Source organism: Chroicocephalus ridibundus, chromosome 2 (genome assembly GCF_963924245.1).
Source record: "Chroicocephalus ridibundus chromosome 2, bChrRid1.1, whole genome shotgun sequence".
Classification (NCBI taxonomy): domain Eukaryota; kingdom Metazoa; phylum Chordata; class Aves; order Charadriiformes; family Laridae; genus Chroicocephalus; species Chroicocephalus ridibundus.
Genome location: NC_086285.1, coordinates 74,576,295 through 74,601,346, shown reverse-complemented (window position 1 = coordinate 74,601,346; position 25,052 = coordinate 74,576,295). Strand labels below are relative to the sequence as shown.

General features: G+C 42.6%; 1 protein-coding gene across 1 annotated transcript in view; it reads right to left on the bottom strand.

The window, feature by feature from the left end:
- Positions 1-4,599: 4,599 nt before the first annotated feature.
- ELOVL2 (ELOVL fatty acid elongase 2) overlaps positions 4,600-25,052 on the bottom strand; it is a 51,040-nt gene continuing 30,587 nt past the window's right edge. The window contains exons 3-8 of the mRNA XM_063325919.1: positions 23,851-24,038; positions 11,961-12,038; positions 10,706-10,877; positions 8,449-8,573; positions 6,470-6,604; positions 4,600-5,827 (exon numbers count right to left, since the gene is read on the bottom strand). Of these exons, the coding sequence (XP_063181989.1) occupies positions 5,699-5,827; positions 6,470-6,604; positions 8,449-8,573; positions 10,706-10,877; positions 11,961-12,038; positions 23,851-24,038 (827 nt within the window). The 3' untranslated portion in view covers positions 4,600-5,698. The remainder of the gene's footprint in view (positions 5,828-6,469; positions 6,605-8,448; positions 8,574-10,705; positions 10,878-11,960; positions 12,039-23,850; positions 24,039-25,052) is intronic.

Here is a 25,052-nt window from a genome sequence, read left to right as displayed (position 1 = left end):
GTGGCGAGGCTGCATGAAGGCTATGCAGTGCCAGCGAAGGGGGTGTCCTCTGTGGCTGGAAACAGGCAGAGTGACCAGAGGAACTGCCTGTTTGTGCTTGCCCTGGCCTGGGGTCGGCTTGCCCCGTTCTCAGTAAGGTGTGCTGATAGGGGCTGGCAGTGCCGCTGGGACAGGTCCCGCTTCTGCAAGTGGTAGGGCTGTGTCTAAAAGAATGGTGCATTGGAAAATACGCAAATTTCCAGGAACAGCGGAGAGCTATTCTACACTGGAAACAAACACAGCAACAGAGCCTTTCCTGGTCATATATTACAGGGCGCATTTTGTTTATAATGAGCAAGAGTTAAAAAAGCATTACTTATAGCCAAAACATGAAAGAAGCCCTGTAAAGCTGAGCCTTGTCACACATCAGCAGCCTGATTTCTCTTCTTTAGTCCTAGTGTTCCTGGAAGGGCCTTAGTAAAGCTCATTCCTTCCTCTCCATTCCTTGGGAGGCTGCTAACATCCAAAACCAGTGAATCAAACTGAATAGCTCTTTCTCTTCCTCTTTACTTCCCTGTACTCCCACGTATACGCTCAGGGGAGACCCAAGCAGGGTCAAGTGTTTGCACATCTCCCACCGTGTTTGTATTTTCAATCTGCAAGAAATTATATTTTTGAGATTGATTTTTCTCTGTTCTCTCTCCTCTCAGTTTTCTATTATCAGGGCCCAGCTGAAAACAATCTAAGAATCAAAGGATGACTTTTGATGGGTAAGTACAAGCTTTGAACAAGCGAGTTATTGCAACCTTAGCTTTGTTCAAAAGACAAGTTTTTACAGGTAGTGGGGCTGCCTGAAGAGAGCTAGGAGTTCCCAGCTACAGTATTGTGCCATAGGAAAAAAGTTCTAATTGGGTTGGTAGTTCGGTCCAGTTTAAAATTAAGTCAGAAGAGACGTGATGTGTATGGCACTTCTATGGGCACCATATCTAAGTCTAGAAAATGTAAATTGGCCAGAGGTAGGAGTGTTAGTTAAATACCCAAACTCTCATATCTTGTTGGAGAACAGCCTTTGTTCTTAACAATCATGAATCCTTGTCGTGCTAACTAGTGTTAGGTGCGAGACTGCGGAGCTATCCTTCTTGAGCCTCAGCTTCTGATATTGCAGTCTTTACCAAGCTGCTAGATATCAGCGTGCCCCACCTGAAGGAGCAATTGTACGTTGGCAGAGAAGTGCTTCAGCCTTCCAACTGCAAGGGTAGGAAGTGCTGCCGGAGTTGTGTTTCATGCTGGATATTTGTGGGTGAAGGAAGCTTAAAGCTACAGTATCTGATCCTTTCATCAATCCATGATCTCTACTTGGCTGATGATGACACATAACGAAGGGACTCGTTTATCAGAGTCTTGAGGCTTGATGTGGGTATGAGCATCTAGGTGCAGACATTCCACAGGACAGAGGAGCTGCTGGCAGCTTAAAACTCTTGTTGCGTCAATTCAGAGTAAAGGCAATGCCCTGAAAACACACTAGAGCTTGGTAAAATGGGATGTTGGGTTTTTTTCCATACAACAAATTTTCCTTGGTGGACGCAGGCAGTCACGTGGTTGTGGTTTTACCTGTTGGGCTGGATGAGGTGCTTTCCCCTCTCCCATTCCTTTGGAGTGCTCCAAGCGTGCTACCGAGTGAAAACATGCCCGACAAACTTCATTTTTGGATGATAGGATGTGGAAATTGCTTCTAAACATAGCACAAGGAGGGATTGTATATGGGAGGAGAAAAAAAGAACTATTTAAGGACTGTCAGTCCTTGCAAAGAAATGAAATACAGAGACTGCTGCTTTCCACGAATGTGGCTTGAAGTGTCCCATGAACACACAGTTGCCAGAATTCCTACTCAGCCTGTACGTTGGTAGGAGCAGCTTTCAGACTGGATCCTCTTTGCCACTATCAGCTGTTACAGCTCTTACCTCTTTTCATGAGTAACACCAACTTTTCCCATCCATGGTGCTAGACCTCACGTCCGCGTGTTAATGTCTAGTATGGGGCTTTACAGCAGCGCTCAGAATTGTTCTAGTTATGTTTTGAGATTGTTTTTATGATCATAGAATTGCCTAGGTTGGAAGGGACTTTTCAGGTCATCTAGTCCAACCATCACCCTAACTCTGACAAAAACCATTGCTAAACCATATCTCTAAGCACTATGTCTACCCGTCTTTTAAATGCCTCCGGGGATGGTGACTCAACTGCTTCCCCGGGCAGACTGTTCCAATGCTTGATAACCCTTTCAGTGTAAAAGTTTTTTCTGAATATTCAGTCTCAACGGCCTTGAATTTAAAGTCACCATTCAGTCTAAACTCACCATGAGTGAGCATGGTAACTGTGGAGCATCTCTGCCTTAGCGTTTTCCATTTCTAGGTTACCCTTCATGGCTGGAGCTGGAGGTCAAGGATTCCTTTCCACGTGGTTTCTGCAAACTAATGGCAAGTTGAGGTTGAACAGCTCAATCCAGCAAGACTTTTTCAGTGTGATTCTCTTCATGAAGGAGAAAGATGCTGTACTGATGCTTTTATTTTTCTTGCAGTACAAGTGATTAGATCACTCATGGGGAGAAACCTGATTTCCATTCTCTTCTCTGGTAAAACAAACTAAACCAAATATCTTCCATCTTTGGGGAGATGTGTGTCAATTAAAAGCCTCTCATAGCTGCCAAGTCTGCCCAGGAATTGCTGTAAGTTCGCATACTTCTTTCTAGGTGTTGACTGCTGATTTATTTTTGTCAGATAGAACTCCCAAATGAGGTGTTTTCAAACCTTTATATGGCAGGAACAACAGGCACAAGAAGCTGTGTTGCTGGTGAGGAAGTCTGGACTGATTGACAGGATTCTACATCTTGGCAAATAACAGGTAAGCCAGGCTCTTTCTCCCCGGGTATGTATGTTTGGGTGGAGAGCTGATGTTCTGTAAATTGTATCTCCACCACGTCTCAACTATGATGCTCCAGTTGTGCTTTGCTAATGCCCTCACGCTATCCTATGCAGCAAAATCTAGATATTTTTTTTCTTTTGGTGTTGTGTGGCACGTGAGAGTGCATTAAACGAAAGGTGAATAAAAGTAACTGGGAGTCAAACTCGCTTGTCCTAATGAACGGGATGCATGCATTTTTCTCTCATGTGGTACTTGGAAATTTTCTTCTGTGAAAGTCAAGGCTGCTCTTTTGACCCATTTACAATTGATGAATCAAAAGGAACTCACCTGCCGAAGTGCGCAAGGCAGGAGAGCCTGGGAACAGGGAGGCAGCAGGGCCAGGATAACTTTAACAAGTCTGTCTGGATTGAAGTTTGGGCTGAAGGTGTATTTTCTCTCCAATGGAAAATGCAAACTCAGTATGAGGTATTCACGCCATCTACTTTGGGTATCTGAACTAAATCCCAGAGGAGGAGAGCTGGGAGCCTGTGTTGCCTCCAGAGCCACTGTTAAGCAGCAGGACTGTCCGGGAGGGACAGGGATGTTCAGTCTACCAAAAAAAAGCCATCTCAAGTAGGAAGTCTAAATAAACATCTTGTGTCTGTATAGTGTAGAAAACCGTTTCCTATCAACATAATTAGTATGTGTGTGAGCATGATGTGCAGAAATGCCACCTGCCCAGTCAACGAGGAGAGCAGAGCACAGCCAGCCGTTGCACAAAAGCACGGGGGAGCTTTACATTGGTGTGTGTGGAGGTGGTGTGTGACGTCATGGAGGTTGTTCCTCAGTCTAAACGTCTGAAGAGCTTTCCGAAAAAGTTTCGTAACAAAAGTAGCCTCAAAAAACTAGTTCCCAGCAGTTTGATGCCTTAAATAAAGGGGAGCGTAGACACCCTGATAGTAAAATGTCTTTATTTACAGTGTTATGTATTACAGGAAAATCAGTTTAAAAAGTCAACGCTTCTTTTTCTTCAAAGTTGCAGCATTTTGAAGATGTTAAGACAGATCTGAAGAATTGAAAACATACCTGATTCCAGCCTTCCTGGCCGGCCTGGATCTGCAAGGTGAGACCATCTTGGGTTTTTTTTTTCCTTCCCTGCCCCACTCCCCCCCCCCCAAGCCCTTTGAGTTTCAAGTAAGGCATTTATTTATTTCTATTTCTTTTGAATGCAGTTTCAACACAACAAAAGACAGTATCTGTGGGTTTGGTTGTGGTAGTAAACTTTAGCAGTTATCATGCTGACGTTGTCCACCTTGATGGTCAAATGCATGCTTTGCTGTCAAAAAGTTAGGGACTCCACACAGACTAAATCCACGCTGGAATACATAACCATGTTTTTGCCTGCCTTAGATGAATGGATCAAATGGATCACCTGTTGCCTTGTGTGCCATCTTGACAGTTCTTCCAATTCCCTCTGCCTTTACCTGGTTTCCAGCGTCAAGCTGACATCAGCAGAGCTCTGAAGCTCTCCCTTTACTTATGGTCACGTACGTCACCTTCAGTCAAACCCACTAATTTCTTATAACTTCGGAGTTTTACAGTATCAACCAGAAAGATCTGCAAAGCAAAGTTTCTGGAAGGATGGAAGGACCAATGAGAACTAGTATGCACTTTGAGTCCAGGCTTTGTTACTGTGGGGTTTGGGATTTTTTTTTTGGGGGGGGGGGAGGGGGATCTCCTTGCTTTCCCTGCAGAGGATTGTGCCCCAGTCCCATCTGTTTCTCCAGTCAGAGACCAGTCTGAATAAGGCCCACCTATCACAGAAATTCCTATTATAATGTGCTTTGCTTATTGCTGAATTCACTTTTAAGATTTTCTATGTCTTCCAATCTATTAATATGTGGGATGTCAGTTTGCTTCAGATTAGCAGTGCTTGGATAGGATTAACTTTGTGCACGTTTGCACTGAAAGGATTTATCTTTATTAAGTTGCTGGGCTCCTGTTTCTTTCAAAATCCATTTAGTCAGAACTCCTGTTAATTTATCACATCCAAAGTGACTTGTTTTGCTCTGGCTAGAGCTCAAAACCCCTTATTGTCGGGCAATGTCCTATATTCTAAATATCATATGGAGCAGCCCCACGTGCTACTAGTCCAGGCTGCTGCCAGCCTTTGTGGTGTTTGAGTCAGGTTTGAGTCTGTCTGCCAACTCTGGGATGGTGCACGTGGGCTCTGCTCTCTGGTATATCCTTTCCCAGGGCTCCCATGGGACCAAAGGGATGGCTGCACCTCGCTGGTGTCCACAGAAGGGAACGTGCTTTGGGGAACGGCTGGGAAGCAGCAGAGAGGGTTATGGTGATAGAAACAGTAAGATTATCTTATCTTCCCCCCCTCCCCATCTTTTTTTCTGACCTTGACCACAGTTTAGCTGAATGCGTCGGGTGCGAAGCCTTGCCTGGAGACCTCTCACGGGTACGGAAAGCGCTCAGCGTGTTAGTCTGAACAGAGTCCTAACGTTTTGAAGGCATTGATGGATTTCTCCATCAAGTGTTTTATAAGGCGTTTTTGTGTCAGCATTAGAGATGAGGAAAGAGTTTCTTTTTTCATGTGAGAAAGATCTTGGCCTTCTCGTTCTGATGGTGATTTTTGACAGGACAAGTACTTCTACTTGTTTTGTTAAAACCTAAATAGCCGTACATTAATAAGCGTCTGATACAAAGAACTGATAAACGTATTCAAATAGGTTTTAAGCTAAAGCTTGTAATTCAGTCTTTTTCTTTTTTTTTTTTTTTTTAGAAAAAAAAATCATAGGAAATGCTATACTTATTGTGCTTTCTTATCATTCAGGAATCCATTGGCAGCAGCAAAGTAGTCCTTATGGAAACCGTTCTTGATTTCTGTTGTGACAGGGGTTTCCTTTGTAGCTGTTCTCGAAGGTGCTTTCCGGTATGTCTATAAAAGCAAAATCGAAAGTAAATGCTTGGATTTATTTAGTGCCCTCCAAACACTAATGATTAACTGTAAAATGCAGCTGCCTGGTGTTTGTTGATGCGGATGTATAGATTTGCTTCAGACTGCGTTAAGGGAACTCTATTATTTTCACTGCTGTGCGTGATATTACCTTACTAGTATTACTGTAAACTTCTTGATGTCAAAAAAGATTTTAAGCCCTTTTCGCTAGAAGCTCTATGTATGCAGGCAGGCTGGAGCAGTCCCTGCTAAAAAGACAGGGCTGCTTGCTTGTTTTTTTCCAAGGAGGGAGGAAGGCTCGAAAAGTTGCCCAACAGAGCAAATTCAGACCTCCTAAGTCCTGAATGCAGTGGTTGCTATGCGAGTACGGGATTGAGCCCTGGCACAAGACTGCACCTCATTGCAGTATGGAAGAGCTGAGCTGCAACGGGGAGGTCATCGTTACTAAGCGTCTGTTTCTTGCAGAGGTTGCTGCATCTCTCATTCTTAACCGACGTACGTATTTTAATACAAACATATTTTAGGTACTGATGTTAATTCTACATGTGAGTTCATCAAGACTGCTGGGCAGAAAGTTCTTTCTTTTCCCCACCCCTGTCAGAAAGCTCTTGGAAGGCTGATTACCTTAATGTAGAAGTTTATGAAGAGAATGACCAGTGTGGCCATATAGGAGGACTGGAACATGAGGCAGCCAAACGGGAATCCACATGGCTTCACAGCTGCGCTGAGCGTGTGCACAATAGTGAGCAGAAACTGGAGCTGTGGAGGAAAGATCGTGCACGAGTATTTGCTGAGAAAGGGTTGGTGCTAGCTAAATCAAATATCACAAAGTCACCTAGTCCTGCTCTTTGAAAGTTCGAGTACTCCTGAAAACTATCCCTTTCTGAACCTGTGACTGTACTGCGAGGGTGAAAATGGCACTCCTATGAAACTGAAAAAACCCTAAGGGGTCAGATTTCTAAAAATACGAGTTTATGGGCCTAGTTGGCAAAATGAAAACCCTTTTTATTGTTATAAATCCTTTTATTTATTATTACATAGGGATTTTTCTGTCTTTCGGACCACGTCAAGGCAGGTACAGAGTTGTCTCTGTTACTGGGCAGAAATTCGAGAAAACTCTAGACTCCAGGCAATTGCTTTAGCAGTCTGAACTGAAACTGGAAATCCCAAGGTCGGAGGAGAAGTTTAGGTAGGCTGGTGTTGGCGTTAATGGAGTTAAGATGGGGATAAATGAAGCAAAAATGAGCTGGGGAAGGAATTGCTGAACTGAACGGAAATCCCAGGTCTGAGGAGAAGTTCAGGTAGGCTGGTTGGTTGTGTTAATGGAGTTAGGATGGGGACAAGTGAAGCAAAAATGAGCTGGGGAAGGAATTGCGGAAGGCTGTTGGTGTTTAGGACTGTGAACCACAGCCCACGCTGGTGCATCAGTTTCTCCCCAGCCAGCCGAGCGTGCCCTCGGTCCTGCCTGCTGGGGTGCACTTCAAATAGGGCAGCGTGTTTCAACTGCAGGGATGGTCTCGGCTCAGAGGAGCAGCATTTGCTAAACGCATTTCTACACAGGCATTTTTAAGCTCACTGCAGACGTCTGAACTCCCAAAATGATATCAACAGGCCCTGAGATTAAAAAAAGTGAAAGGAACTTTATTTCACATCAGGCCTTCTTGATGGGATATGCCTTCTTGATGTTCCCTTGATAGAAGACAGCTTCTGCCTTCAGGGCTGCTTCTCTCGTGTTTTCTCGCTTCTCTCTCTCAACTGCTGTGCAGCATTTTTTACATTTTATTAAATATGATATTACAGAGGTGCCCCCAGCTTTGCTGATGGGCTCAGCTTTGGCCAGCAGTGGGTCTGTCTTGGAGCCAGCTGGAGCTGTCTCTGTCAGGTGGTTTTTCTAACTTCTTAATCTGTCTATTTGCCATGATTAAGCAATGCCCATTTTCTACGCAAGAGTGAAAAAGTAATGGAATTTTATGGACTGTAGAGTTTCTACTGTATTGTAGAAAATATTTCTGAGTGTCATCTCCTTTATTAAGTTATGCAGTCTGTACTAGTGACTTAACTCTGCATGATGGGGTGGAGCATCTCTCCTACGAAGAGAGGCTGAGAGAGCTGGGGTTGTTCAGCCTGGAGAAGAGAAGGCTCCGGAGAAAATTTATAGCAGCCTTCCAGTACTTAAAGGGGGCCTACAGAAAAGCTGGGGAGGGACTCTTTATCAGGGACTGTAGTGATAGGATGAGGGGTAACAGTTTTAAACTGAAGGAAGTTAGATTTAGATTAGATATTAGGAAGAAATTCTTTCCTGTGAGGGTGGTGAGGCACTGGAACAGGTTGCCCAGGGAAGCTGTGGCTGCCCCATCCCTGGAGGTGTTCAAGGCCAGGCTGGATGGGGCTTTGAGCAGCCTGGTCTAGTGGGAGGTGTCCCTGCCCGTGGCAGGGGGGTTGGAACTAGGTGATCTCTAAGGTCCCTTCCAACCCAAACCATTCTATGATAGCATTTTGATTTGAATTCTGTCTTAATTCTGCAATTGACAATATTTATCATTCAACTCTGGAATTTCGAAGGACTTCTAGTCATTAAAAAAGAGATTAAAATAGTTACATACCAATTGTGCCTGAGTGAGGTATTTCTTCCACCACAGATACTTGCGCATAGAAGGGATGACTGACAGTCCATAATAAGAATACATGAGTACGTGGATAAAGCTATTCAGAGTGGGTCCAAAGAAACCTATAAAAATCCAACATGGGAAACATCTAATATATCAACTGCTAAAAGTGAGAGAAGATATTGTTAGCAATGCCTCCTGCATACAGCAAGTCTTCCTTCTGCGCTTGTCCTTTGCTAAATAAATTCCTGATGTGGAGAGATGCTGTCCTGGGGACAACTGACAAACTGAATGATACTTCCTACAGGCTTTTTCTCGTGATGAATATTGTATTTTCATCCCATATCTTTCATTTTCTCCACTTTCCTTTTCTATTCTGTAGTTTACAGGTTGTGGCTGCTGTTCCCCTCCCAAAGCGGAGGGGGGAATGAGTCTCTCCGCTATCCCCGTAAGCTTTAGACGCCGCTGTGGGTGAGCGCTGCTGGTACTGCAGCTTAGTGCCCTGGGAGGCACCCGCTCCCCTGCTCCCTGATGCAGCAGCGAGGGCTTTACTCTGAATTAAACTCGCCTCGCCTGGCTGTGTTTGAGCACCCCTCTGATTTTCTTCAGTGGCTCTTCTGCTAGATGCAGATTGCCAGAATTTTACCCCAGATAATACCTTGCCCCTCTAATCAGCTGTAGTTAGTAACTACTAATTCTACAGCAAGTTAATTACCCTCTGTACCTTACAGACTATTGGCAAGCAGCAGCACTACTGCATCTGCTGTATGTTCATGTGTTTGATGGCAGTGCTTGACAACTACAAGACGATTTCACCAATTGTTTTGATTTTTTTTCCACTGATTAATTACTTAATAATTACTAATTAATTACTTAGCTACTGAATTTTTCACTCTTAATTAAAATAGTGCAAAGTTAGTGCCACGTGTGTGAAATACGTTCAGACACAACAGAAAGCACAAACCTCTGCGAAGTTGTTTAAGCCTCTGTAGGAAAAAACCAAACACCTTGATCTCCGCTTCTAACTATAAGAGTGGTTTGCTTTGATTTTTGTGCTGTTCAAAATAAGTACCAACAAATGGGAATTCTGCTTTTTGTTCTGAAAAACACCTGCAACAAGTTGCTTTACAAAGCATTGCAGTGGACTGGGGTGACTCCCTTGAATAGCTCAGAGTGAGAAAACTGATTTTCTTCTCAGGCGTGGTAGTGCCACGCAGAGCCTCTGGCTCTATGAAGCCCTGGCAAAGCGTGCATGTTGTGAGACACCTGAAGTAGTTCTCTCCTGTTTGGACTTAGTCTACAACTACCAAGTGAAGCAGCTTGTGGAACATCTTCCCCACCTTAACAGGGGAGATAACAACAATTGCAACATCTTCTTAAGATCCAAGTCATTTAGAAGTTACTGTTGTGAAATATATTGGACCCAAGGTATAATGAGCCAAACGCTGCTGCTATATCAGTATGAAATGTAAGACCTTATCAATTACTTCTGGCAGTTCTTTTCAACGTTCAAGTAGCAGTTTTGGGTTTTGCTACATGCTTGCTTGGAGGCAGTGCTGACTTAGTTTGGCCTGCTGCCACAAAATTCCCTGAAAGTTTTATAAATTAACGTTTGAAAAGTCTCTACTGCATAATGATATGAACTGGTAGCTGCTAAAACAATCCCTGATGGTAGAGAAAACTATTTTTTTTGGGTTTTTTTTTTTGCTATACTACTAGACAGATGTTGTATTTTCGTTTTAAAAAACCAACAAACCCGAGCCGGTATTTTAATTAGTGATTATTTAAGTGAAGTATCTTGCTATAGCAGAATGTCAGATTGATGCATCCAGGAGTCAAATTTGTAAAAGTACTATCGATTCATTTGTCGTGACTGATGCTGAGTCATGATTTCACCCTGCATCCGCTTTTGGAGCACAGGTCCTGTACATGATCACTCCTGTGTACTACTCATAAGTATTACCCTGTCTAAAAGTGGTTTGAAGAGAAGTAAATAATGAGAAGTTGTGGCAGCTAAGTGAAAAATCTAGGGCCTAACACTCAGATATTTTTTTTTTTTTCCCCCCCTGAACTTTTAACTGTGCTTCTAATTTTACTGCGATCTGCAGGTGTTTGGCAGTTCTGAAAGACGGGCTATGAACTTTTAAAGGTGCTGCCATATGGCACAGTGATGCCCTTGCTTTGCCTGGCGGTGCGGTTCCCCTCCCGCAACAGGTGACTTGTACCCCAGGTGATGAAGCCAGCAGAGACTTACTTTGCCCACAAGGTATCCAGTTCAGGACACACCACCAAATGTTAAACATAGTGGCGTGGTGATACACGTGAAGGAAGGTGATCTGGCTGCTTTTCTTTCTCAGTACAAAGAAGATGGTGTCCATGAATTCAATTACTTTGGAAAAATAATACCACCACAGCACCTTGGCTACCTGTATGAGCAAGAACAAAGGAGCAGGAGATCACTATCTGTCAATAAAAGGGCTTAAATATTGCTGTACTTCCTCAGTCCCTAGGCATGCAACTTCCAAAAAGGCATTGATATCCTATTGAAGGAGGAGCACAAGCTCTTGCTTCGATTTTATTTCCCTTTTCAATGAGGCATTTTAGAAAAAAAATACATCTTTTCTTATGTGACTGTATAAATATGTAATTATTTAAATATAATTTAAGAAATATAGGCTTTGAGGAAGGATTTTCTAATTGTTCTATTTTTTTTATTGAAGATACAGTTGTGGGTGGGTTTTTGTGTGTGGTTTTTTTTTTTTTTGAAGGTTGTTACCATTTATACTTTCTTGGCACTGACAAGATTTTTGCTGGCAGTTTCTTCATTTTAAATAATGCATCTCTGACACTCAGTACAATGGAATATACCCTCCTCTAGAGTTGAGATACTTTATCAGAGCTCAGGGTATGACCCAGGTCAGTTAAAGGCAGTTAGTTAAAACAGAAAGGGGGAAAACACCTTTTATATAGGTTAACTAATCTTTCTGCCCTTGAGCTCTAATGTTGTCTGGAAAGTGAGCCTGATGTGGGGAATGACAGAGGGTTAATACATGAATTGCTGGGATGCAGAAATAAGGGTTGAAACTAGAGATGAGTCAGGCCAGCAAAACATCTCTGCAGTTTCCCAGAGTTTAGAGCTGGGCTTAAATCCATTTCCAGCTACAGCCCAACAAGTGTTACATTTTAGATGGCTGATTTTTGTTCCAAGTTTTAAAATATCCATATTCTCTATTTTAATAGTCAGGCAACGCTGTTTTGATCACAGATCTTGATATACGGCTTTTCAAAAGACTCCCTGTCATGCTTTCCACAGCGTTCAATGCAGATGCATCTGTATTGAATCAGAAAGATAACACTTCTTGTTTGCTGCCAGCTGTTAGGCAACTTGATTAAAACCCTCATGTTGAAGATGTCACTGATAATGTCGTTATTGCTGTGAAGGCAGCTATAAGGATGCGTAGGGAAGGGCTGCCGTGGATGCTGGGGGCTGAGCTGCTGCTGTCTCTCACCCGGATATCGGCCTCCCCGGCGCTGTGGAGGTTCTGGCACTGCAAGTTGTACCCTCCTTCCCACGTGGCAAGGATGAGCTGGAACAGAAAACACAGCAACGATGTTCGTGAAGAGACATAGCCATTTGCTTTTACCCCCCTGCGGCTGTTCTGTGTTTATTGAAAAAAAATCAGTGCGGAAGTACAGTAGGTTCCCACTCCTTCTGTGAGCTGATGCTCTTAAACCCAGACCACTCGCTAGTATCTTCTGCTTTGAAATGGGAAAGGCGTCAGGCTGTGTTGGAGTCATAAAGTGAAATGGTACACCTCTTGCATTTCTCTGGCTTTAGAGCCTTCAAGGCATCCATTAAACTCTCTCATTACTTAGCGCAGTGATCCTCGCTCCAAAGCTCGTGCTTGAATGTTGTGTCTCTGTCCTGACGCACTATGAACAGAGCTTAACACAGCTCCTTGTGCAAAACCGTCCCTGAGAAAAATCCCCCATGCCAAGCAAGCAAACAAAAGGCCAGTCCGAAGCAGTGCAATGGGAGAAATATTTCCTTATGCCCTACATCCCTTTATTCTGCACCGCTAAATGCAGGAGGAAGTAGAGGAGAGCGGGCATAGTGCTGAACGGAGACGTGAATAGACACACGAGCAATTTTTTAGATTCAGCACATGTCATGCTGGGAAGCAGACAGAGCAATGAAATGTCGGGCTACCACACTCTGATGGAGCAGAAGGTTTCTAGAAAGCCATAGGGTGGCTTTTGATAGGGAATATTTTTACAGTAATGACCACCTAAAGCATTCAGCAGCTGTTTTGGAATAGGGAGCATAATTTATTGCCCATAAATGCTCTGTAGAGCCCTTTGATGATTTTTTTTTTTTTTTTTTTTTAAAAAAAAAGGTCTTGCTTATTCTTGAATGTGTGAAAAGTGGGTTTTGAGGCCAAACTGAGCAAATCATATTCTGGGGTCTGTCTTCCTCTCTACGGAGAATGCAGTGAGCGATGGTGGGAGAAGTACATCAAATTGTTAAGCTGTAAGTGGAACTGCAAGATGCTGTGAGAAGTGAGTTGCTTTCAACTCTAGCACTGCATTCATGGGGAAGGTGTGTATCAGCGTCTGTACGGACTTTTCCCTCCACTTCAGACTGAAAATTAGTCTCCTGTGTTGAACGTGTGACAGTCTATACAAAAGCAAAGCAGAGAGATTCTTAGTAATCAAAGTGAACTAATTCCCAAAGTAAATACATTTAAAAATTATTATTGGTAATATTATCTGGAGAATTAGCAAATAGCCCAGAATGCTGCTTATAAATTCACGTTAAAAAGCAATAAAATCTGGAGAGACAACGTCTCCTATTATTTTTCCTCTAAATTGCAATTCAGTGATTATTTCTCTAATTCAAATATAGTTTGTGTATGTGGCTAAAATAACGCATAGATATTGCAGAGAGAGATGAAAAGACAATTATGGAGTGTTTTGCAGATAACTGCTACGTAACAGCTGAAACAAGCCCACTCCTTTTTGGAACAGCCTGTGTTTCGGTGGATTTGCCTATAGCATGTGCGGGTCACCAAACCGAACAGGATGGGACTGGAGCCTGAAAACAGGGGCAGCGGCAAAAAGCCAGCTAGAGGTCCTCATGCAAGTGCTCTGCGCAGCTGAGATCACAGCTTGTCCTGCCAAGCTGGCCTCTGCTTGGGTGCTGTGCCTGCAGGCCTGGGATGTCTGGGCTCTTCTCCTTCCCCCCCCCCCCCCCACCACTGCCATGGCAGGAGGGTGGGAAGGGGAGGCACGGGTCACACCTGCCCAGCTCTCATAACCTGCAGAGGTGCTGGAAGAGAAGGGAGTTAAAACTCCTTGAGGGGAAAAGCAAATTATGCCACTTCGTTTCCCCGTTTTCCGTATTATCTTCCAAACAGCAGTGGAAAAGGGGTTATTTCTGTTCTCTGAGTAGGAGGCAGAGGGCTTGCAGCTCACCAGCTGTCCCCTCCTGTGGCACGTCCTTGGTCCCCAGCTCTGTGCCTACACTGTAGCTGGCAATAGGTAGCAGCTTCGTGAGGGATGGGGAGATGTTACTGCATGGTGGCTTTTCTGGGTAGCTCCTCTCAGTGCCGCCTTTCTGCACTCTCTTGCCTTGGATTTTCTCTGCAAATAAGAGGTGACTGAGTGATCCCCAAACTGAGATTTTTTTTTTTTTTTTAGAAAAAGCAAGTATAGCATTATTGACAGGCTGTTGTTGAAGGTTTGCTCTCAACTCTGTCTTGTTACTTGACAAATACTGAAGAAAATGGAATTGTCATCTTCTTGGCTGGGAGCAGTATGGTCAAACAGTGTCAGCAGCTCAGCTGGAGGCAGCATCCTGGATCCTAGCCTGGATATGATGTGCCTATAAAGTTTTTTAATCTAAAGCTCTTAAACAATTTTACCTTATGAAAGGTATGCAATTCTTAACATTTTCTTTCAAGATCAGTTAAAACAATTTAACTTAGTTGATTCTGTTGCATTCTATATCTGCAAAGTCATACTTTTCCTCTGCTTAAATTCTTCAAATTTGTTCATTCCTCTCTTAATGTATCTTTGGGAATCTGCTTTTTTCAGGTTCCAATTGCACAAACACTTTACTCTTTCAACCTCTTTTTCTCTTCCTTTAACAACTAACACATTTTTTTTTGCTTTGCTGAAGATACCTAACCTCATAAAATCTTCTGTTACATTTCTGTGAAATGTTGGTTCACAGAAATCTGCTAGAAAAATTTACTATTTTAAAACATGCTGATCAAAAGATTTGCAAATGTTCAGATTTGTATATGATTACAATAGGCTGATTTTCAAAAATCTATTTTTGTGTGTTGTTTTCTTGTGTGTCAAAGGAGGAAACTTTCCTGCTGGTGCTGAATTGGCCTGCTTAGCTGTATCTCAAGTTTGTTTTGTTTTGGTTTTTCCCCTCAAGTATTCCATTCATAGCACTCATGTTGGAAAATGAGATGAAAACCCCCTTAAATTAGGCTCAGAAATAAAATAAATAAATAGCGTTTGAGAAATCTGCAGCTCGTCACAATTGGTCAGCATGCAAATGGAGAGCAAGCTTTGGGGTAAGAATACCACTCCGACTGCAGGGTTTTCTTTAATTTCTCTTGTTTGCTCTTCCATGATTCTGTGTAATGCCAAATTTTGCAGGTCACACTGTGTGCCTATTCCCCAGCCATTTCACTTGGCAGAAGAGTTCCCTCTGATTTGCCTCTGTGTTTGAAGAGCCAGCAGCTTAGAGCGAAGATCTGTTTTGGCTATCTTAACCTTACTCTTTCATGTCAGCTTTTCTGGAGCTCAACATTTCCGTTCTCTGTTGTAGGTGCCTTACCTACTGCTGGGTCTCCTTTAGGGAAAAGTGGAGAATCCACTTTGAGTTTTGACTGATCTTCTTTGCAAGCTAATTTTCAAGATTTCTATCTAACTTCCTAATAAAAAAAGTAAAAAAAAAAAAAAAAAAAAGTGGGGAAACTTGGAAGGAAGAGAGTAATTTTTTGCAATTCCCATGATTCTCAGCCATGACTTTCACGTTGGCTATCAATGATGTGAAAGGTAAGCAGCTTAACCGGTGGTACCAAACGAGCCAGATGCCTATCTGGAACAGAAGCTGGTACCCTGACACAAGATATTCAGTTATTAGGTCTCTTTTTCTCCGATACCAAACTCATACATTACTTGCTACTGTTTCAGTTATGTTCCCTTTCACATGCTGAGCACTTTAGGACTGTGGAGATGGTGGTACGGTTAATCATGCAGAGATGGTGCAAGTACAGGATGTATTAAAGAGACGAGATAGCCCCTCTGTCTTTCAAAATACAAATTCTCTCTCTCTAGAAAACAGTTCTTTGAATGCTTTGCGTTCTTGGCAACCTATCCTGAAAATAATATTAACACACGCATTGTTTGAAGCTATTTAGAAACACAGATCACGTAAAGAGGAAAATGCTGCCTTGTGAAAAACTTATACTAAGTAGCAACATCCTGTTATTACTCAAGTTTTCATATTTTGCTGTTGCTCTAATGTTCTTAACAGATTCCAGTTGTTACACCAACAAACGACCTTTACTCATCTGCTCAAGTACAAACAGCACAAGGATTCACACCACTTGCTTTGCTGCAGCCATCTAACTCTTGCCTTTTTTTTTTTTTTTTTTTAAATGGGGAATCACGTTCTTCAGGAGTGAGAGCTGGTTCTTCTGTAAGAAATCTCAGCAGAAGGGGGCCAGAAAATGGTGAGCAGCAAACTAAGCACAAAGAGCCCTGACCTAGGGGCCTGAGCCCTGCTCCTTTCAAGGTTTCAGCCTCGAAAATCTCACAAGCTGTAGCTTGGTTCTGCATCTGTCCTCTGTAGGTAAACTAGAAAGGAAAACAATGATATTTTCTGAATGGATATTCCTGTTTCTACTGACTGCGGTTTCTGTGCTCTTGAAGTTGTAGAAAAAGCTCTGTGCACATTGGGCTTTCTCAGAGAGAAAATGTCTGGAAGCAGCAAGGTATTCTGCCTTGTCCCAGGGCAGGAGAAAGACAGAGGATGAGGCACCAGCACCTGGAAGATGAGCAAGCCTTGTAAGGCATTTGGAATATTTTCCGTTTGCCCGGAGAGAGGGTTGCTGTTTGCAGCCTCAGGGAAATGCACAGATCTTTCCCACCCCACCCACCCTTCTAATTTTTCAGTTCATTTATTTGTACTAATGTGTATACATCCGTTCACTATTTATTTTCACCAAGTTTTTACCTCCTAGTTACAATTCCAAAATCAAGACTACAGCAAAGCTTTTCATATATCGCTTTACCCTCCCAACGGATCCCCTTTGATTTCTGGTTCATGACTGTAATCTCCAGCTTGATCTGCCTTGATTTTTTCCCTAAACAGGCTTCTGCAACAACTTGGTACCTGTGAAATAGTTCAGAAGAGGAAGCCAAAACCAAATATTGGAATCAGCATTCAAATAATTGGAATTCCTCTCAACAGTTCAGAACAGGAGTGTGAACACTAGTGTCCTTGTGAGGAAAAAAAGGAGCAAGAAGCCTCTTGTCATTATTATGTATATGTTGTTTTACTGGGTTTTCTGTAGGACTCCAGCCCTCAGGCCGATTAAAACATCTTGATCTGACCCCTGTCCTCAAGAAATGGAGGCCTTGCTAAACTAAGGAGACTGATCTATGGTAGTGGATCAAAGGGTCGAAATTGCAGTGCTGTGAAATCACCTATTTCCTTGGCTGTAGGAGGAGGTTTTTTTGTTGGTCCTTGTGAACAGCAGCTCCTCACTAGGTCTCTGGACTTCGACAAAATATTCCTAAAGCAGTTATGTGCAGGTCAGATCCCAAAGAAACGGAGTGTAAGCAAAGGCTCAGGTCAGTGACTCGGGAAGGAGAGAGAAGTTACTTTGTTTTCTTTGCGTTCTTTGTTTTAAGTGAATTTTGGAATGAAACACCTCATAAGATTATCAATGTCTAAAAACGGAGGCCAGATATTCATCATCTCACCTAACTTTCCTTTTTCAGTTCTCAAAGGGAGAAATCAGCTCCTTGACTGTAACACGGCTCAGTTCCAAATGCGTGCAACATCCGAATTATCTTCCCATCCCCAAGAGGCTGGGGTGAAGGCATGCTCTGCTTTTATGTGATGAGTAGATGAATAGAGGAAGGTACCATTAATCATCCTTGACTTCTTAAATCATTCTTAAACAACACCTAAAAAGCTTTCAGATGGTTTTTTTGGCGAGGATGTTCAATAGTAAAATAATCTGTGAATGGTATTTGTTGAATATCTTTCCATATATAGGCTGCCAGCTTTTAGATGAGTCTCCAAGAATTGTGGTATAATCCCAATTTCAGATGAATAGCTGAGATGCAGAACAGCCTGTGTTTCCAAATTGCTGCTCCTGTATCCTGAAGATCTCCAATAAACTGTAGTTTAAGGCAAGATCATAAGGCCCACAGGGAAGCAGCATGGGTGAGATTGTTCAGCCTAGGACTGGAGGATTCCAGGAGCCTAATCCCAACCCTGCTGCTTGGCCAGTGCCTCAGTTTCCCCAAACGTAGTGTTACTTAGTAATGGTGTTGTGCCAAACAAGAAACAGGTGCTGAATGGGAAATATTTTGTTGTCCGTCTTTATGATGCAGCAGAAAGATTTTTATTTTTTTTTCATGGGGACGGAAATGTAAAGATCATGCTTTGGGCTACTCCTTAGTAAGGCTCTCCATCTCTCCATGGGGTCTAGTTAGAGGTCCAGTAATTACATGCGTGGTGGCCCAAAAACCGATTGACTAATTTCATAATACGCCAACTGGGGTTTGCTATTCTGACCTGCAACACGCACAGCTGGGCTCCATCCTGCCCAGGTATCCGAAATAGAAGGATGCTGATTATTCCAGAGCAGAGGAAGTAAATGGTCCCATGCTTTCTTCTTATTTTGAGGTCAGAAAGCTTATAGTTTTGATAAGGATCTGAATTTTTTTTCTGTCAACAAAAACTCTTTCAAATGTAAAGCCCTGTTGTTGAGAAACTCCTAGCTGGTTCTATTTAATACCTCTTAAGTAAATAGGAGGCTGCTAGAAGGATTAGCGAACTAATGACTTCAAAATTACTTGAACTTATGAATGCAGATTCTTTTGTGTATTGCTGTTGTCTGGGGTAGTGAAATAGGCTAAACCAAATCCCTTCCAGGCTTATTTTCCATGAATCTTTGATTACGTGTCCCATTCTGAATAGCTTCTGTATATTGCTTTATATAGTACCAGTGGTTGTATCGGAAGATTTGCACATGTGAAAAAACCAAACCTCCTTGTATAAAATTTTACTCTTGATTTCCAATAAAGTTCTGCTGAAATCTATTTGTATGGGGCAGGTGAGATCCAGAGCACTGCCTCTTTCATGAGCAGGCTAAATGTTTTACCTAAATGCAGAGCTCAGAAAGGTCAGTAGAAAAGACACGGAGAACTCAGAGGATGAAAACTGAGAAGTGAGGACAATGTGTCCCGTTACAATAACTGCAGGTGAGAACAGCGAAGTCAGCTCCTCAGTTCTCCAAACAAATTATCTGATTAAGATCAAAGAACACCTAGGAATTTAACTCTATCCAGACAAAGTTCTTACTCACTCAAAAAATCTGTTTGCTTTGGTCCTTACGTTTCACCGCGTTACGCTGCACTCTCAGCAACCTTTTTGCTGTCCAGTTTGTCTTTCTCACTTCTCCCCTCTAAATGATAGAAAAGCACACCTGATTTATTCTGGTTTCTCACTTTGTTCTTTTCCTCTTGCTCCCCTAAGGTTAAGACAGACTTTCTGTCCCAATTGAAGAATTAGTTCAAAAGAAACCTTCACCTCAAGCACCAATTCTAGAATCTAGCACCATACATCTAGAATCATTCCTTTCTCCTCTGCTAGATTTACATTCGTTAACACTTAGACAATTAATGAAGGACTAAATAATTTATTACAATCTTAAAAAAAATTTAAAATATTATATTGAAGTTGTATTTCTATAATAAAACTCCAGGATAGTCAAATCAACTAGGTTCTATGTTCTTTTTTAACCTTTCTTCATCACCTGCACTATTTAAATTAAACTTAGACCTTCTGTACTCAACCTCTATCTTTTTAACATTTGCAAAGTTAGGAAGCAAATTTTTCTCGCGTCAGCCACTAGGATGATGGAATAAAGCAGAGCTGAAGTGCTCCTCTTATTTCTGGTTTGTACCTTTCATTTTGCCCACAGTTATCCCAAATCCAGGCACTCTACTGGGATTTCTGGCAATTTTGTAAGATGTTATCCCAGTTGCAATGTGTAGGGCTAAAAACGGTGGCTAGTGGCCCTGATCGTTCCAGCATTGTGCTTGTGACCTTTCCCTGCTGTCAGAGGATACAGATAAGGCAATTCTGATACTGTTGGGAATCCTCATTTTTTCTTGGTGCTTATGGTTCTGCATGTCATTACTGTAATTCAGAAATTTGACTTACTGTGGGGTGAATTTTCAGCTCCTAGAAACAGGAAACTCCTAGAAAGCTCCTAGAAACTCCTTTTTTTTAATCCTGTAAGGTAAAAGACTTTTCTTCTGGCTTCACTAAAAAGGTTAATGCACTGGGCTTGCAATACTTGTGCAGTTCCGCTCTCTCCCCTTCGCTCTGAATTGAGGGTTCCTTACATGCAAGTCCTGCTTCCCCACATGGATGTGGTTGCTTGCTTACAAATCCTATGGATTTGTAAGAAGTCTGTGAAGCTACCTGGGGATACAGGCAGTTTGAGACATCACGCTACCCCTATGCTAATGACACATATCTCTAGATCTTCTTTTTAATCTGACCCAGATGGTGCCAGTGTCCTGGTTTTCTCAGTGCCTGATCAACCAAAGGACTTGGATGAGAGCTGGATGACTAGCTGAGATTTAATTTAAATAAGGCAGAGGTGATACTTACTGCTGGGGAAAGCTGCTGTTGAATCGGTAGACTTGATCTGAGTCTGTGAACACTTAATGGTACAGAAGAATATCCATCTAATAGCAAACCTATGATGCAGCTTTCCCTTGAAGAGGCAGGGGTGGAGGGATTTGTCTTCTGACCCCTTTGGCAGTGCTCCTGCAGTCTGCCTAATTTAAGTACAGGACTTGCGTCTAAGTTTCAGGTACTTGAAAAAGTCATGCTCCAAACCCAAGTACACCACTTCTCCATTGCATTCAGTGGGGAGAGGTAAGTGCCTTTGACAACTTCAAGAAAATATCTTTGCCTAACTCAGATGTCCAAATTAAGGTCTAATAAACTGTTCTTCTGGGAAGCCTTCAAAGGCACGTAACTCTTTCATGACACAAAAGTTTTGAGACATCTCAGTAGGATAAGGGTGGCTGGGCAGAGCTGGGTTTGTTTTTTGCGTCCTTCAGGTACAGTAAGGATACCTGACCTGATGCTGATGGCACATCTTGGAGGAACAGCTCCAGGACAACTCTAAGTACTTTAGGGATTGGTTGACCTCTAAGCTCATGGAGCTAAATTTGGCTCCGAGATGCTTCATGCCCACGATGCAGCGCATGGAGCTCTGGCTGAAAAGAGGAATCTGCCTTTGGAAATTTAAAAACAGCCCTTTTATTATGACTCCTTGCTATATTCTTTGTCTTCTTGCCTTCAGGTTGTACAAATGAACTGTAGTCAAGGGGCAGCTAAACTAGGTCAGGAGATGAAGACTGCAATACGGGTACCCCCCTCAACTGGTTTATTGTGTATCTCATTAAAGCCGTCATGTGGGACAGTCTGCATTTGGAGATAGACCCTTTCTTTTGAATGAGATACTTTTTCTTTTGCATGTCTAAGAAGCACCTACTCTATTCTGGAGCTATCACGAGAAAACGTGTGTGGCACCTTATAAACAAAATCAAGAAGAGATAAGAACAATGCCAATAACTGGTTTGTTTTTCCTTTTTTTTTTTTTTTTTTGGCTGATTTATTTCTACTATAGAGCTTATTATTTTGTGATTTACCTCTGCTAGAGAGACCAGAGGGGTTTGGGTGCCGTGGGAGGATGGGGGAATATGATAACTGTTATAGATGTCTCTAGGAATTAATCCTGAATCATACTTTCTGGAGGGATCAGCTCTGTTTACATAAGAAACCACTGCACAGAATGCTTTAAATATAGGTAGATCTTGCCTTAAAGAGCTTACTGTCCATAAAGGACTGAGAGAATAAGGGCCGGAGAGAAGCTTTGGAAATGTGACATTTTGAAATGTTAAGTCACCGTAACTTTATTGAGTACTGAAGATGATTTCTGCTCTCCCATTTGCCTATTTTCCTTCAGCAGGGATGTGCAAGCTACCTCAGGCAGGTCTGCAAGTCTTGACTTCTGTTCTGTTCCTCCACAGGAGAAGAGAAGCTGTGATAGGAACCAGGCAAGTGGACCACGAAAAATTACGGAAGAGTGTTTTGTACAGTGTAAAACCAGCCTGGCTAACAGTCTAGAGCTGAGAGTGAAATGTGCCGTAAACCAGCTGGCAGTGCAGATCAATCGTGATGTCCCTCCGGGTTCCCAAAAAATGTGGACTGTGAAGCTACGAGCCACTGCCAGCTGTGCCCAGCTGCAGCCTGGGGGAGGCATAAACTAGCAGCTTCCAGCTATGGAATCAAGGTCTAAAGGGACTGATCCGAGGACTCACACAACTCAGCCATCATCTGCAGCAAAGTTAGCCTCAGGAAGGACTGGGCAGCGAGGTGGCTGAATGGGAGCTGGCTCAACAAAGTTCCTACAAAGGTGTAAAGGTGCCAAAACCCAAGTTTGCTTCACGTAAGTGAGACCTGCTAAAATTCTCTTTGTTCGTTTATTTACTTGTAGCAGGCCAAATCAGCCTGCAAGGGGAAGGGAGCCGTGCTTTTGTATTCAGTTAATCCTTTTTGCTGAGTCCTGCTACTGAGGACAGATAACTCTATACCTTCAAGCAAAATGGGGATTTAAACGTCAAAGCGCTAATTTAGATTCTGGAGGACAATCAGTATGGTGTCGTCAAACCTTCCAGCACTTGTGCTGGTTTCTCCTTTGCTCTGGGCCTGATCCTGCACCCTCGGTCACCCACAGCAACCGCAGAAGCCAGCAGGAGCTTTGGCCGGGAGGAAGCTCTGTAGCTCCGCGTAGCACAACGGGTCCTTTGCACAAAGGCGCAAACCGAAACTGCTGCTCAGCCTTTTGACCAGGGCAGTCACCCGGTGTTTAGCTCAAATTAATTTAAAACTTGAAATCTTGGGGGTCTTGTTTGGCTTCTGCAAAGTCTCTTCTCCAGCTTGGCAGAACAGTGGCTCCTTGTTTTTCTCGTGGAAACTGCTGTTGTGGCCGGGAGCCCGGGGACCAAGAAGTGCCGTGAGGCTGCGCAGGCGAGGCGGCAATGTCAGCTCACGCCTCCGCAGGTCACACCATGAAATGAAGCACCTCCTTCAGCCAGGGCTTCACATGCCCGGGGTCACTCTTTAAACCAAGTCAGAAAACGTTTTGTGGTTTTTGTCTTTTAGTGTTTGTTTTTTAGGGCCGCAAGTGATGGATGTTAACGCTTTAATATTAAAAGTACCTCACTTATCACAAGGCTGAGAATGAGGAGCTCCCAAATAATATCAAAATAGCGACTTTTGGCTTTTGCTCCCCACTGGGAAGGTGAAAACACATGTGTGTCTGCTGAGGAGCACTGTTCAAGTCTTCTGCTGTTGCAAAATCATCAGACGCATTCAAACCTCTCTTCTGGTTCTGAACGGATTCCAGTTTCTGTGAGCATGTTCCCCTCTGATAAGTACTTGGGAAATAATCTGTGTGACCATATTCAGCCTCCAAGTCCCACAGCACTTGCTTTTGGCTGAAGTAGCAGGTTTTTAACATCCGTCTCTTACCGTCTGACTATATGACGAAGGCTTCTTAGTCAGGAGAGCAGAAAAATAACACTGAATTGCCAATACCATAAAAAAATCAGTACTTACTCTCATTTAGAAATCTGTTCACATTTCAGCATGGGCATTTGTACATAGGAAAATCATTCCATAGACAGTCATATGAATAAAACCCAATCCATGGGCATATTCATGGGTGCTGAAAAACGAGGTGTCACCACATTTGAGCTGAGCGACTGCTGCAGGTTCAAATTCGTGCTTGTAGGCACTGTCCTGGTAGCAGCCAGCAGTGCCCAGGTGTGGACTGTAGCGCAGGGGGGACAGTTAAAACATGCCGAGATCTAAGCTGAAAAGCTACTGTACAACTCACTGTCCAATTGCGAAGGGACTGTTCTTGATCTTACATTTACTTAGCTGTTGATGTTAAATTTTCTAGCAAAATTGTCCGTTGCTAAGATATTTCTGCTAAAAACTGTATATCGCTCACCTTTCTCAGCCGTGCTGCATGGAAGAACACTTACCTCTATGAGCATGTACAAGGAGAGCAGTGTAATCCCAAGGTTATATACAATGAGGTGAGCCCTGAGAGAGAAAGGAGGCCTGTCCCTCATGAACTTGTTGCCCAGCCATATGCAGAGTAGGTATGCTCCAGTAAGGAAAAACGTGGGAAGGTAAGAGTCCAAAAGGAACCATCCTCTAACCCTGGCATCTGGAAAGAAACACATGCAGCAGGCAATTAAGGCGGCTATGGTAAAGTATTGCTAAAATAAGGCAGATCGCATTGTGAAAAAAGTTTGCTAAAAGCATGAGAGAGAATCTGCCAGGCTTTGTTTGTAAGAGCTACCCATTGCTTTTACCCTCCCCAAAACTGCGTACTTATTCCGAGAATGTGTGCTGGAAACTGCATGACATTCCCTAATAATTTCAGGTGACTTAAATCTCCTCATTTTAACAGAAAAGAGAAAATTAGAAGAAGAAAATATTCCTATGTGCTTTTAAAAATGTAATTTAATGTTTTAACTTAATATTTAATTAAATCATATCTCAATCTGCTCCATGGGCAGTTTGCAGATAGTATTAAATACACGGTATGCATGTAAAGTTGCCAGTTCATATATTATTTCAATTCTGCCTTTGTCATACAAGTATGAAGGTATATAACGTTTGCTAGAAAGCATTTATACAAGGGGAGGATTTTTCAAAAAACCACTAAATATGGAAAACAAATGGCAAATGTTTGATGGTTATCAAAGCTATTTGGCAAGGCAAGGGCTTGCTTTTTCACAGTTTCTGCCCCATTTGCCTAGCCCTGAAATGAAATATTAAGGTCAAATCCTGCTTGCCTTATTCACACGAGTAATCCCATTGGCAGTAATCAGATAGTTCAGTGTATGTGAGCAAAGCCTAATCCTGTATGCCAATCTGGAGGCACCGCTTCGTTGTCTTGTGAGCAACTGGATGTCATGAGCGAAAGGAGTGTTTTCTTTTTTCTTTTTTTTTTTTTTTTCAAGATGGAGCAAAATTTAGAGTTAATTTTCCACAGCAACGATCTTCAGATATTTATCTATGAAAAGAATGAGGGACGTCATGGCTAGTTTTTCAAAAAAGTTACTCTAAATCTGTTATGATTTATGGAGTAAGTGAAGAAATAAGTCAGTGAGAAGCTATTGTGCAGGTCACGGTACTTCTTTCAGCTCTTAGAAACGGTTTTAAACTACTTATT